The sequence below is a fragment of the Galeopterus variegatus genome, unplaced genomic scaffold, assembly GCF_000696425.1.
Source record: "Galeopterus variegatus unplaced genomic scaffold, G_variegatus-3.0.2 Scaffold2428, whole genome shotgun sequence".
In the NCBI taxonomy this organism is placed as follows: domain Eukaryota; kingdom Metazoa; phylum Chordata; class Mammalia; order Dermoptera; family Cynocephalidae; genus Galeopterus; species Galeopterus variegatus.
Window position 1 is genome coordinate 60,347 of NW_007728539.1, and position 10,985 is coordinate 71,331.

Genomic DNA, 10,985 nt, shown 5'->3' on the forward strand with positions numbered 1-10,985 from the left:
TTCTGTTAGTTGGACAAGAAATAATTTTTGGAAGAATATTGTTAACAATAGCAAAACAGCCTAATAAAGCATCAGTCCATATCTTCTAAATCATTTTGGACTCACTCTTCTTATATTCAGCAAGGCCCTTCCTATAGCCCTAATTCTTGAGGTCCTTCTTTTCTTGGGGGGGGGGGGAGTGTTTGTCCTATTTTCTACCTTTTAATAATTAAACAAACATAGTGAATGGCTTGCCTGGGTGCCATATAAGGCTTAGGTCTTGCCTTTTACCCTTTAAACTGAAACTGTTCTTTTTGAATTTACCCAAATCGGCTGTTACCTTTGCACTGTTTTTTGTTTGTTTGTTTTAGTGATAGAATCAACCTGTTATTACCAGACAGTAAGTATGTCTGGACCAGAGGGATGTATTTAGGTGATCTTTGAATTCTCTTCTAACTCTAAAATTCTCTAATTCTGTGTTCCATCTGCTTATGTTATCACAGACACTTAAAATCACAGTATTTTATCCTGGTAGTCCTTTCTATTTTTACCTCTGACTCCCTCACTCACTTTCTTTTAAGAATTTTTAGCCCTTCACAGTCCCGCTTCTGTAGCCAAAGCCACATACATAATGCAACATCATTTATCAAGGGTTATTCTCTTTTTCTCTCATGAAGGTACATTTGAAAACAGTGACAGAATCTTTTAGAATCTCACGCTCCTATAATACCTTCAATCCTCTCTAGTTTATTTAGAGTTACACATTAATTTACATTATTTTCTAAATTTTAAATGAGATAATAGTTAAAGTAGAAGTTCTTATATCTCAAAACTTTTAGGGTGTTTATTAGAATTAAGGTGGTTATTCAATATTTAACTCATGATTATAGGACATAAGAATCTTGCATAGATAAAACCTGCCTTATACTTTTAGAAAGACTATCTTGAATACAGAGAGCCATATTTTAGGCTTGTGATTGAGTTTTAAAGCAGTAAGTTTTAATTCCTTCAGTGTGGATATGAGACTCTTTATAATAAGGCTCTTCTCTACTTGACTTGCCTTCTCCTACTCCTATTCTCACTTTATCCTCTAGTAATTGAAACTAAATTGTATCACGCCTAGATTTTTCTGTAAGGAAAATGCTAAACCTATTGAGTTTCTCAGTATAATGTTCTTCCATCTGACGTAGGCCTGTGCCTTTGCAGATTGCCATTCCTGTGGCTTAGAATCCTTTTAACTGTTACCTCTTCCCGTCCTCTAATCTGTTGCTTCTCAAACTTAAATCGTCATACAAATCACATAGGGACCTTGTTTGTGAAAATGTAGATTCTGATTCAGTAGGACTGGGGTGGTACCCAAAATTTTGCCTTTTAGCAAGCTCTCAGAGGAGACCGATGCTGCTGGCTTCTGGACCATATTTTTAGTAACAAGAATCTTGATTGCTTGTCACACTTATTGTCATTAAGGATATCTTCTCTGCCTCCTCCCTCTAATTCTCATGGGTACATTTAATTGTTCCTTTCCCAGTCATGTCATTACATAGTATATATCTTCATTATACTACTTTATTATAACTATTTGGATATCTTTCTCCCTGCTGAATTGCAAATTTTTGCCTACAGGGACTGTGTCATTTATTCTTATATACCCAAAGCCTGCCATACTGTTTAGCAGAAAATAGACTTTTGACAAATATTTATTGCCAATTAGATGCTGTCATTGCAGCCACATAGCCAAATATATATACTGAATATTGAGTGGCCTTTTTGATTATCTTAACGTAAAAACAAAGTGATTTATGATGTTTTTCCTATAGTCCTTATTTAGAAGGGGGCGGGGGGAAGCCTCCAATCTGCGCCTGCAGTAGGTATTTGCTTGAAAATCATGTTCCAGCCTTTGATACAAACAAACTATTTTGAAGTATCTCTGATAACATATAGTATTCCTTAAGGTAACTTTGTTTGTAGAAATTTTTTAGAAAACTAATGACCATTTATGTTTCTTTTCACCCAAGGAGAAGTACAAATGTCTACCACAAGACGAAAACGTAATATGTTATGTTGTTTACCGTAAGCTGTAGTAAAATGAGCTCAATTGTTGACAGGTATGTTTTCAGAGACTCTTTTATTTTGAATTATGTGAAGCTATTTAAAAATTCACTATTAGAATAATGGCCTATATCATATTGATAAAAGGAGCTTGTATGCTTAAACATAATTACTATTACATTATATTAATATAAAATTATACAATTTCTATACTGAACAAATATGGTATAAGTAAGGTATGTCAGTATTTTCTAAAGTCAAGTCAGTAACACGTCTTATGTTTTAAATGGGTCTTCAGCAATAATTCTGAGTGATTTGGTCAGAGTTGCTCTGAAAGAAATTGAAACAATTGCACATGTTTCCTTGGCACCTTGTAAGTCCTTTTTCTCCTTGTCTCGGTGCTAACTTCATCCCTTCAAGCATGTTAGCATCTGTTACTGATAAGGAGTAACTATAATTAGGATTTCATTAGCTGAAATTGTAATCTTTAAATCTTACTCTTGGGAAAAGAGTAAACCTCCTTATTTTTTTAATTCTAAGACTCTTAAGTTTTTTTTGTTGTTTACTTTTTTTACATCTCTGACATTCGATGGGCCTTACCATTGGCTTATCATAATTTAATTGGTAGTATTTTTTTTCTTTCTTAGGAGGACACAAAATAATGATGAGTCTTATAGTCAATGATGTCTTAAATTTGATGCTATATAGTAACATTTTTTAAGTACCTGCTCTTTGACAGCTGCTAATGTACAGAGTACTTTTTATATGTTATTTCATTTAATGTCATCATAATTTTGTAAGGTTTCACAGATGAGGAAACCGTAGGTCAGAGGGGTTAAATAACTTGTTGAATGTTGCATAGCTAATAAGTGACAAGCTGGAGTTTTGACTTGTGTTGGTCTGTCTGACACTAAAGTTACAGTGCTTTTTATTATACTGTATTGTGTGATTCGTCCATAGGGAATTCTTTAAGAGTACACACAAGTGACACTTGACATCTGGGGGTAGTCCTCCTTACCTTTCTCTGAACTCAATAGTGAAGATATATTCTCTACCAGAACATAAGAGCTGAGGGGCAAGGAATTTCCTTAGTGAAGCCTTCTTGCACCATGTACATAGCTTTGGACTATGCCATGGTTGCAGATGGGATCTATAAATAGTCTTCCAGAAAGGATATTTTTAACTGTCCCTGAGAGATTAAATATGATTTTGACATTATGGTTCTGAATGATTGCCAATTCCCGTTCTAGACAGTATGACATCTAGGGATGACATTTGTATGTTCAGACATAAAGCAGTGGTTATTAATACGGGTTTCTTATCACTCTGAATATTATGAAAGTTATGGATTCTCTCCTCAGAAAAAATGCATGTGCACACAGAATTTTTCATAAATTTCAGGGCATACATGGAGTCCTAAAAGTCTCTATAAACCTCCATGATACAACATTTGCAGATTATTTCAATAGTGAATCCAGCAGGCACTTTGTAGTCTGTAGGCCTCTATAATTCACAGAAAGGTGTGGCTAAAGGAGTGAATAGTGAATTCATGTAAAAGTTCTTAAATCACTGGAAACTGTTTAATTGCTTCTTAGTTTACTATAACTCCTTAGGAGTTAGCCACCACTGCTCTTAATTTCATGTAGAATGTTGTTCTGCTAGATCTTCCCATAGCCAGCCCCTTCTTGTCACTTAGATCTCAGCTTAAATGTCCACATCTCTAACCACTAAAACATGACTCCTTTAAAAAAAAAAAAAACTTATTATCACACATTTTAAAGTTTGTTTCTTTCTATTAGAAAATAAGCTATAGGAGAGTAGCTATATGGCTTGTTCACTGCTCTGTAACCACATCTAGAACAGAGCCTGGCACATGAATGCTAACAAATAGTTGTCTAATGAATCAGTAAATAAATGAAAATGTATTAAGTTATGTGTTAATATATAACTTATGTATTAATATAAGTTAATGTGCTAATAATGTTTTAACTTGACTCCTTAAAAAAAAAAAAACTTATTATCACACATTTTAAAGTTTGTTTCTTTCTATTAGAAAATAAGCTATAGGAGAGTAGCTATATGGCTTGTTCACTGCTCTGTAACCACATCTAGAACAGAGCCTGGCACATGAATGCTAACAAATAGTTGTCTAATGAATCAGTAAATAAATGAAAATGTATTAAGTTATGTGTTAATATATAACTTATGTATTAATATAAGTTAATGTGCTAATAATGTTTTAACTTGACTCCTTAAAAAAAAAAAAACTTATTATCACACATTTTAAAGTTTGTTTCTTTCTATTAGAAAATAAGCTATAGGAGAGTAGCTATATGGCTTGTTCACTGCTCTGTAACCACATCTAGAACAGAGCCTGGCACATGAATGCTAACAAATAGTTGTCTAATGAATCAGTAAATAAATGAAAATGTATTAAGTTATGTGTTAATATATAACTTATGTATTAATATAAGTTAATGTGCTAATAATGTTTTAACTTGTGGTTTTATAAAGTGAATGTCTCAAAAAAATTTTAAATTATGCTACTATAGTTAGTGGAAGTAATCTTGTAGATAATTTTATGTAATGGCAAATGCATTACTTTCTGTAGGTTTTCACTGGTTATACAAAAGTTTGAAACAAGATACCTAAGCTGGTTAAATTAAGTTCTTGTTTAGCATGTTATTGTATATGTAGTATAGCTAAGTTTTAATACTTTAAAATTCATATATGTAATTAACTTTTAAAACATAATTATGGTTAAGTTTTGTAATAATTATTACAAAACAGGCTAGTATGAATTTGTGTGATCCATTAACTTTACAAAAATCCTAGGAATATAACTGAGTTGATTCACATGTCATTTTAGTATTGTTGTTGCTTAGTGAGTCTGCTCTCTTAATTTTCTCTGTCCGCTTTCTTTTTTCTTTTAGAGATGATAGTAGTATTTTTGATGGGCTGGTGGAAGAAGATGACAAGGACAAAGCAAAAAGGTAGTTCATCTTGAAATGTAAAATAGTAAATAAATGAATAACCAATAAGTATAATAGTAAATAAATAGTAAATTAATGATTCCCAAAAGCTATCTGTTTAAAGAATTTGATATATTAGCAAGGTGAAAAGCTTAGAATACAGTTTATAGATTAAATAAAATTATTTGCTGGCTTTTTTTGAGAAGTATTATGCTTTGCTTAAACATAAACTGATTTAGAAAATTTGACTTCACAAAGCAGATTGTTAGAGATATTATAAAATGATTAATTGCTTTATAAATAATTGGGTTTGTCTCAAGAACTCTACTGCTTATTGCTTCACATAGAATAGCAGTAATTATTCCTTTAGCACACGTATTTTGAGTGCTTGCTGTTTGTTAGATGTTATGCTTATGAGCTTAGCTGAAAAAATTCGGGCTTTAATATCAGGGTGCCCACATCCTAATAGAGAGATAGATATGCAGACAAATGGTTACAGCTCTGTATTGGAGGTTGGGATGTAGGAGTTTAAAAGCAGAATTAGTGAGTAAGCCTGAGGGTAGGGGGAGTTTCATTTGTAGATTTCTGTTTATGATTTAATACTTACGTCTATAAGTAATAATTTCTAATAATTTGTATTTGCACATTATATGTATTTTATATATAATGTATATCATTAATATTTATAAAAACCTTATAAGTTTATAATCCTTGGTAAAAATTGCAGTTGAATACAGTTTGTCTTATTGGCATTTTCATAAAAACATGTATGTCAAATGCTTGATATGTAAAAGCATCTCTAGTGATAAATTGAGATGAAAAATTATTGCCCATATTAACTGCGTGTTGTTGTTAACCTAGGAAATATTTATATTGACAGAAGTGCACACTGTGTTATTGAGTCCAAATTGAACATTGTATTAAACTATTTGTGTAATTAAATGGATTGTTTAAAAACTGCTTATTTAATTTCTTATTTCATCAGAGTATCTAGAAACAAATCCGAAAAGAAACGAAGAGATCAATTTAATATTCTCATTAAAGAACTGGGATCCATGCTCCCTGGTAATGCTAGAAAGATGGACAAATCTACTGTTCTGCAGAAGAGTATTGATTTCTTACGAAAACATAAAGGTAAATTTTTAACTTTGTAAAATGGGTAGTCCTTTTTTTAATAGACTGTCTGTGGAAGCATAATGAGTTAGAGTCTTGGCAAAAATTTAAGATTAGATGCTTACTCAGCTTTTTTGAGAGAAAAATCAGTTGCCTTTTAAAAAGTTTCCTAGTATGTTTTTTCATTCAACAAACATTTATTTTACTGCCTACTGTATCCTGATGATGCAGGGTAACATTCCTGGCTTTCAACGAACATGTAAACAAATAATTACAATACAAATAATTATAATGTGAGTAGTGCTTATAAACTGTAAATTTGTAGTGAGGAAAGAATATGTCAGGGGAGGCTTAAAAGTAGTTTGTTTTTCAACCAAGTCTTCCTTTTAGAATAAGTAAGGAAAACAGCATTTTGTACAGAGGAAATAGCATGTGTGAAAAGCACAGAAGCAAGGAGACTTCATTGTAACTGGAGCATTTTTGTTTGGAAAGTTATGGGTATATTTGAAAGAAAGGAAAGAGCGAGATTACACTAGTATAAGGACTTTACATGTCATTTTAAAAGATCGTTTTAATGTCAAGGAAAAAAACACTGTGTTTTAAAGCAAAGTATATTGATTAATTGAAGAAAATCACCTTGACTAAATGAGTAATGAAAAGAAAGTTTAAAGAATATTAAGTATTTTGGTACAAAGATAATACATTTAAAAACCTGTGAAAGGACATTTCCTTTTTCAGATGCAGATGAAACTGCAGAACTTTTCAGAAGGAGGGTTAATAACTAGTGTCTCTATTTACTTTTCCCTAGCTGACTTGGTAGTGCATTACCAGACAGGTTTATGCTCCACCACTCTTTGAAGTTATTTTTGTTAATTTCACTAATAACGTGAGACCTACCCCCCAACAAATCAATGGCTTTTTGTTATACCTCATTCTCTTCTGCTTTGCTGTAGCACTGGAAATTTTAATCCATCCTCCATTGGCTTTCTTTTCCCTTGGCTTCCATTATACTGCACTTTTTTTTTTTTTTTTGCTTTCACCTCCCCTTTCCTAACTAAAACTAACTTCCTTCTTTCTTTTTCTGCCCTCTAAATGTTACATTTCTCAAGGTCTTATCCTTCCTTGTGCTCTTGCTTTCTCTACACTCTTGGTTATCTCACTCCATAGCTTCCATGATTGCATCTCTGTTAAACTACCAAACATTTTTAGATGCAGACTTTTCAGCTTTGTATCTTCAGATAACTTCTAGATTTTTTTTTGCATGTCTTCAAATTCATTGCATGTAAAATTGAATTTGTTTTCATTTTATCAAGTCACCTCTTTCTCTTAACTTTCCTTTTTGTTTTTATACCACCATCCTTTTAGTCACATGGGACTCATACTTGGAAAGACTTTTGCATTTTTTCCCCATTTCGTTAGTATCATATCACAGTTGCCAAATTCTGTTGATTCTTTGTAAATGTGTCAAAATTGCTTATCTTCATTTTTATTGCCACCATTATCATCACATTTTACCTCTACAAGTAGTATTCTCACTAACCTCATGCCCCTTGTTAGATGGCACACTCATTGAAACCAGTCCCTTAGACATTGTAGGAGTTCAATAAATGATTGTTGAATGAAATGAAATAAAATGCATGTATTTCCCTCTGACAATAAAGGATTATTTTGGGCATTAAGTAGATCAGTTTTTTTTTTTTTTTCAAAATTAGATATATAATTCTCACAAAAATAAAATTTATGTTAAATTTAAAAGGAATTCTTGTATACTTATCACTCTAGAATAGGCCTATCTTTAACTAAACTTGATTGGTTTTGCTTGTGGATTTAAATCTTTTTCCCTAATTGTTTATAATTGATGTAAATTTGAAAAGCATGACCATATTTCACAGAATTAGTAGCTGTACTTCTTAGTTGCTCTTCATATACCAGTACAGGCATTTCTAATATGCCAAATTTTAGGTGACAATCTAATACTCTGTATTTAGATATCTGATAATAAAAAAATCAAAACAACTTAATCCATACTTTTCATTACAAAGTAGAGTATATTTTGTAGAATATAATCTATGACATAGGTTTTTTTCTGCCTGGTTGTTTTAATATGCCTGCATTTAAAAATGAAAAAATATTTATTACCTAAACAGTACAGACTTTATCATTTATGAATAGCTTACTCATAACTGAAACTATTGGAAGTATGTAGCAAAATAAAATAGTAATAATTTGTTACAAAATATGTGTCCCAAGCCAGGGATCTCCAAATTTTTGAACAACACACTACCACTAAAATCATGTGCAAAGAGGACATTAAACAACATCACTCTGGGAATATTATTATAAAATTTTTGTCTAAAATCTTTATTTAGTCTCCTTGATGAATTAAGATAGAGCACTCAGGATTAGAAGTAATCTTTTTTGCCTGGCAGTATGCAGGCCTAAAATCTTCCTTGTTAGAAGCAGACGACTGACCTCCTTGGCTCCTTTTTTCCAGTTTCACTTTCTGCTATAGATATTACATTTGAATGGCAAGGAAAGGAAATGGAAAAAAGAATTTCTTCAAAATGCTTGGAACGAACTTGATCTAATCTGCTTGTTTAGATTCTTTTTTGGTCATTGCATTAAGCAGGAAGCAATTTCAGACATATCACCAGCACAGGCTATCAAAGCTCCCCAGGCAAAAACCAAATCCAAGAAGATAATTTCAAGACAAGAGACTGAATCCAAGAAGATAACTTGCCACATTAACCGAAATATTTTTTTCATACCAAAACCTGACATCCTGATATCTAGACCAATAGATGTTCTCATTAATTAGAGTGGGAAGAGAGAAGGCAACTTTTAGGACTTTGTATTCTGCTGGTGGTTAGAGTCTGCCACTAATGTGTCAATCTGTTTACAGAAATCACTGCACAGTCAGATGCTAGTGAAATTCGACAGGACTGGAAACCTACATTCCTTAGCAATGAAGAGTTTACCCAATTAATGTTAGAGGTATGTCCAGATTTAATTTTTCAAAGTTTTATTTTCCTCAAAAAAGAAATTACAAAGGTGACTAATTTTAGTATAGTTTTTAGCAGTATTATTTTAACATTGAAAAGTCTTAATTCAGTATAAATCTAATAAGCTATGTCTTCAATTGAAATTGATTATTGTAAGCAAATAATGCTGTGTGGTAGAGTAATTGCCAACTTTTCATATTTTCAGTATTATTTGAATTTTTGAGAGGCTTAATAAAAGTTAGAAACTTGTGGCTACTGAGTTCTCAACTTGAGACTCAGCATTCATGCTGCTATAACAAAATACGATAAACTGGGTGGCTTGTAAACAGCAGAAATTTATTTCTCACAATTGTGGAGGCTGGAAAATCCAAGATTAAGGTACCAGTAGATTTGGTGTCTAGTGAGGGCCTGCATCTTGGTTCACAGATGGCTATCCTCTTAACTGTGTTCTCACATGGCAGAAGGGGCAAAAGAGCTCTCTGGCACCTCTTTTATAAGGACACTTGTCCCATTTATGAGGACTCCACCTTCAAGACCTAATCACCTCCCAGAGGCCCTACCTTTAAATACCATCACATAGTGAATTAGATTTCAAGATATGAATTTTGAGGGGAACACACATTCAGTCTGTAGCAGTATCCTACTGGATAGTGGGCTATTTTTACAATAAATTAAAACCCACCTGAAAACAACTTAAAATAATAGTAAATGAACTATTTTGAAAATATAAAAAAGTGAATTATATGGTAAATGGCAGCTCTTCTTAATTCAAGCAGAATTGTAGAAACTTAAAAGGAAATGAGCTAAATGTTCCTATGTGACAAAATTATTTTTAAAAACAATTTAGAGCATTTTTGCTTATAATTGCAGAACTTAATACTTCATACAGCCAATTATAAAATCCACAAAAGTTCTGAGTCACTCATAACTATCAATTTTACTTTTCTACTTTTTAGTTCTTTTCTATGTAGAACAATATACGTGCTATGCACACAAAACACACAAAGTTCAGTATCAAATTTCCTAGAAAACTAATAATAAATAGGAAATAGGTGGTTTACTTTAGAAGTAATAGATACATAAAAGAAAGTGGACACAGAAAGAGTATGAAAGCTATTGAGATGACAATGTAGAAGTTGTTAAATAATTTACTAGCCACTTAGCCTGTTTGTTTGAGTTTATTATTTTTAGACCTTAAGCATTTATCTGTATCATGTACGTATATGTAATGGCCATATCTCAAATGTCTTTGTATATTTACTTAAATCTGAAGCAAGATAGAGTATTTTGCAATTTATTGAATTTTTTCTGTTTATACTTTAGACGGGATAGTTAGTTGCTAGATTAATTCTTTATGTATCCAGCAGAAATGTTACCATATGAAAATTTGTTGGAGTAGAAACCTATTGTAAACTTGTAATCCTATACTTTAAATCTGAAAACTGAGCACTTTCACATACTAACTCATTGAATCCTCAAAACAATCTTATTAAGTAGACACTAGTATCTAAGTGTCATAATAACTAGTGTTATGAAGTAGACATTAGCATCTCTTTCTTGTTTCCAGATGAGGAAATCGAGGAACAAAGGGATTATAAAACTTGCCCAGAGTGACACAATTAGTAAGTGGCTCAACTGACCACTGTCTGATTCCTCAGCCACTGTGCACACTGTCTCTCATCAAACTTTCCTTTTCAATGAAAGCTAGCCATGGCACAGAACTTTTAGATTGTAACATTGAGGTTATTAACCTTAATATAGATAAATTACCTGTTCACTAATAAACTAAACAGACAAGTATTATCTTCACATTTTTTTTTTGTCTTTTTTGTCTTTTTCCGTGTCCGGCAACGGATCGCAACCCTCAGTG

At 32.2% G+C, this 10,985-nt stretch overlaps 1 protein-coding gene across 1 annotated transcript in view; it reads left to right on the forward strand.

The window, feature by feature from the left end:
• CLOCK (clock circadian regulator) overlaps positions 1–10,985 on the forward strand; it is a 122,539-nt gene that overhangs the window by 58,571 nt on the left and 52,983 nt on the right. Inside the window, exons 3-6 of the mRNA XM_008581656.1 lie at positions 1,995–2,084; positions 4,962–5,021; positions 5,986–6,134; positions 9,016–9,107. Coding sequence (XP_008579878.1) covers positions 2,038–2,084; positions 4,962–5,021; positions 5,986–6,134; positions 9,016–9,107 — 348 coding nt within the window. The 5' untranslated portion in view covers positions 1,995–2,037. The remainder of the gene's footprint in view (positions 1–1,994; positions 2,085–4,961; positions 5,022–5,985; positions 6,135–9,015; positions 9,108–10,985) is intronic.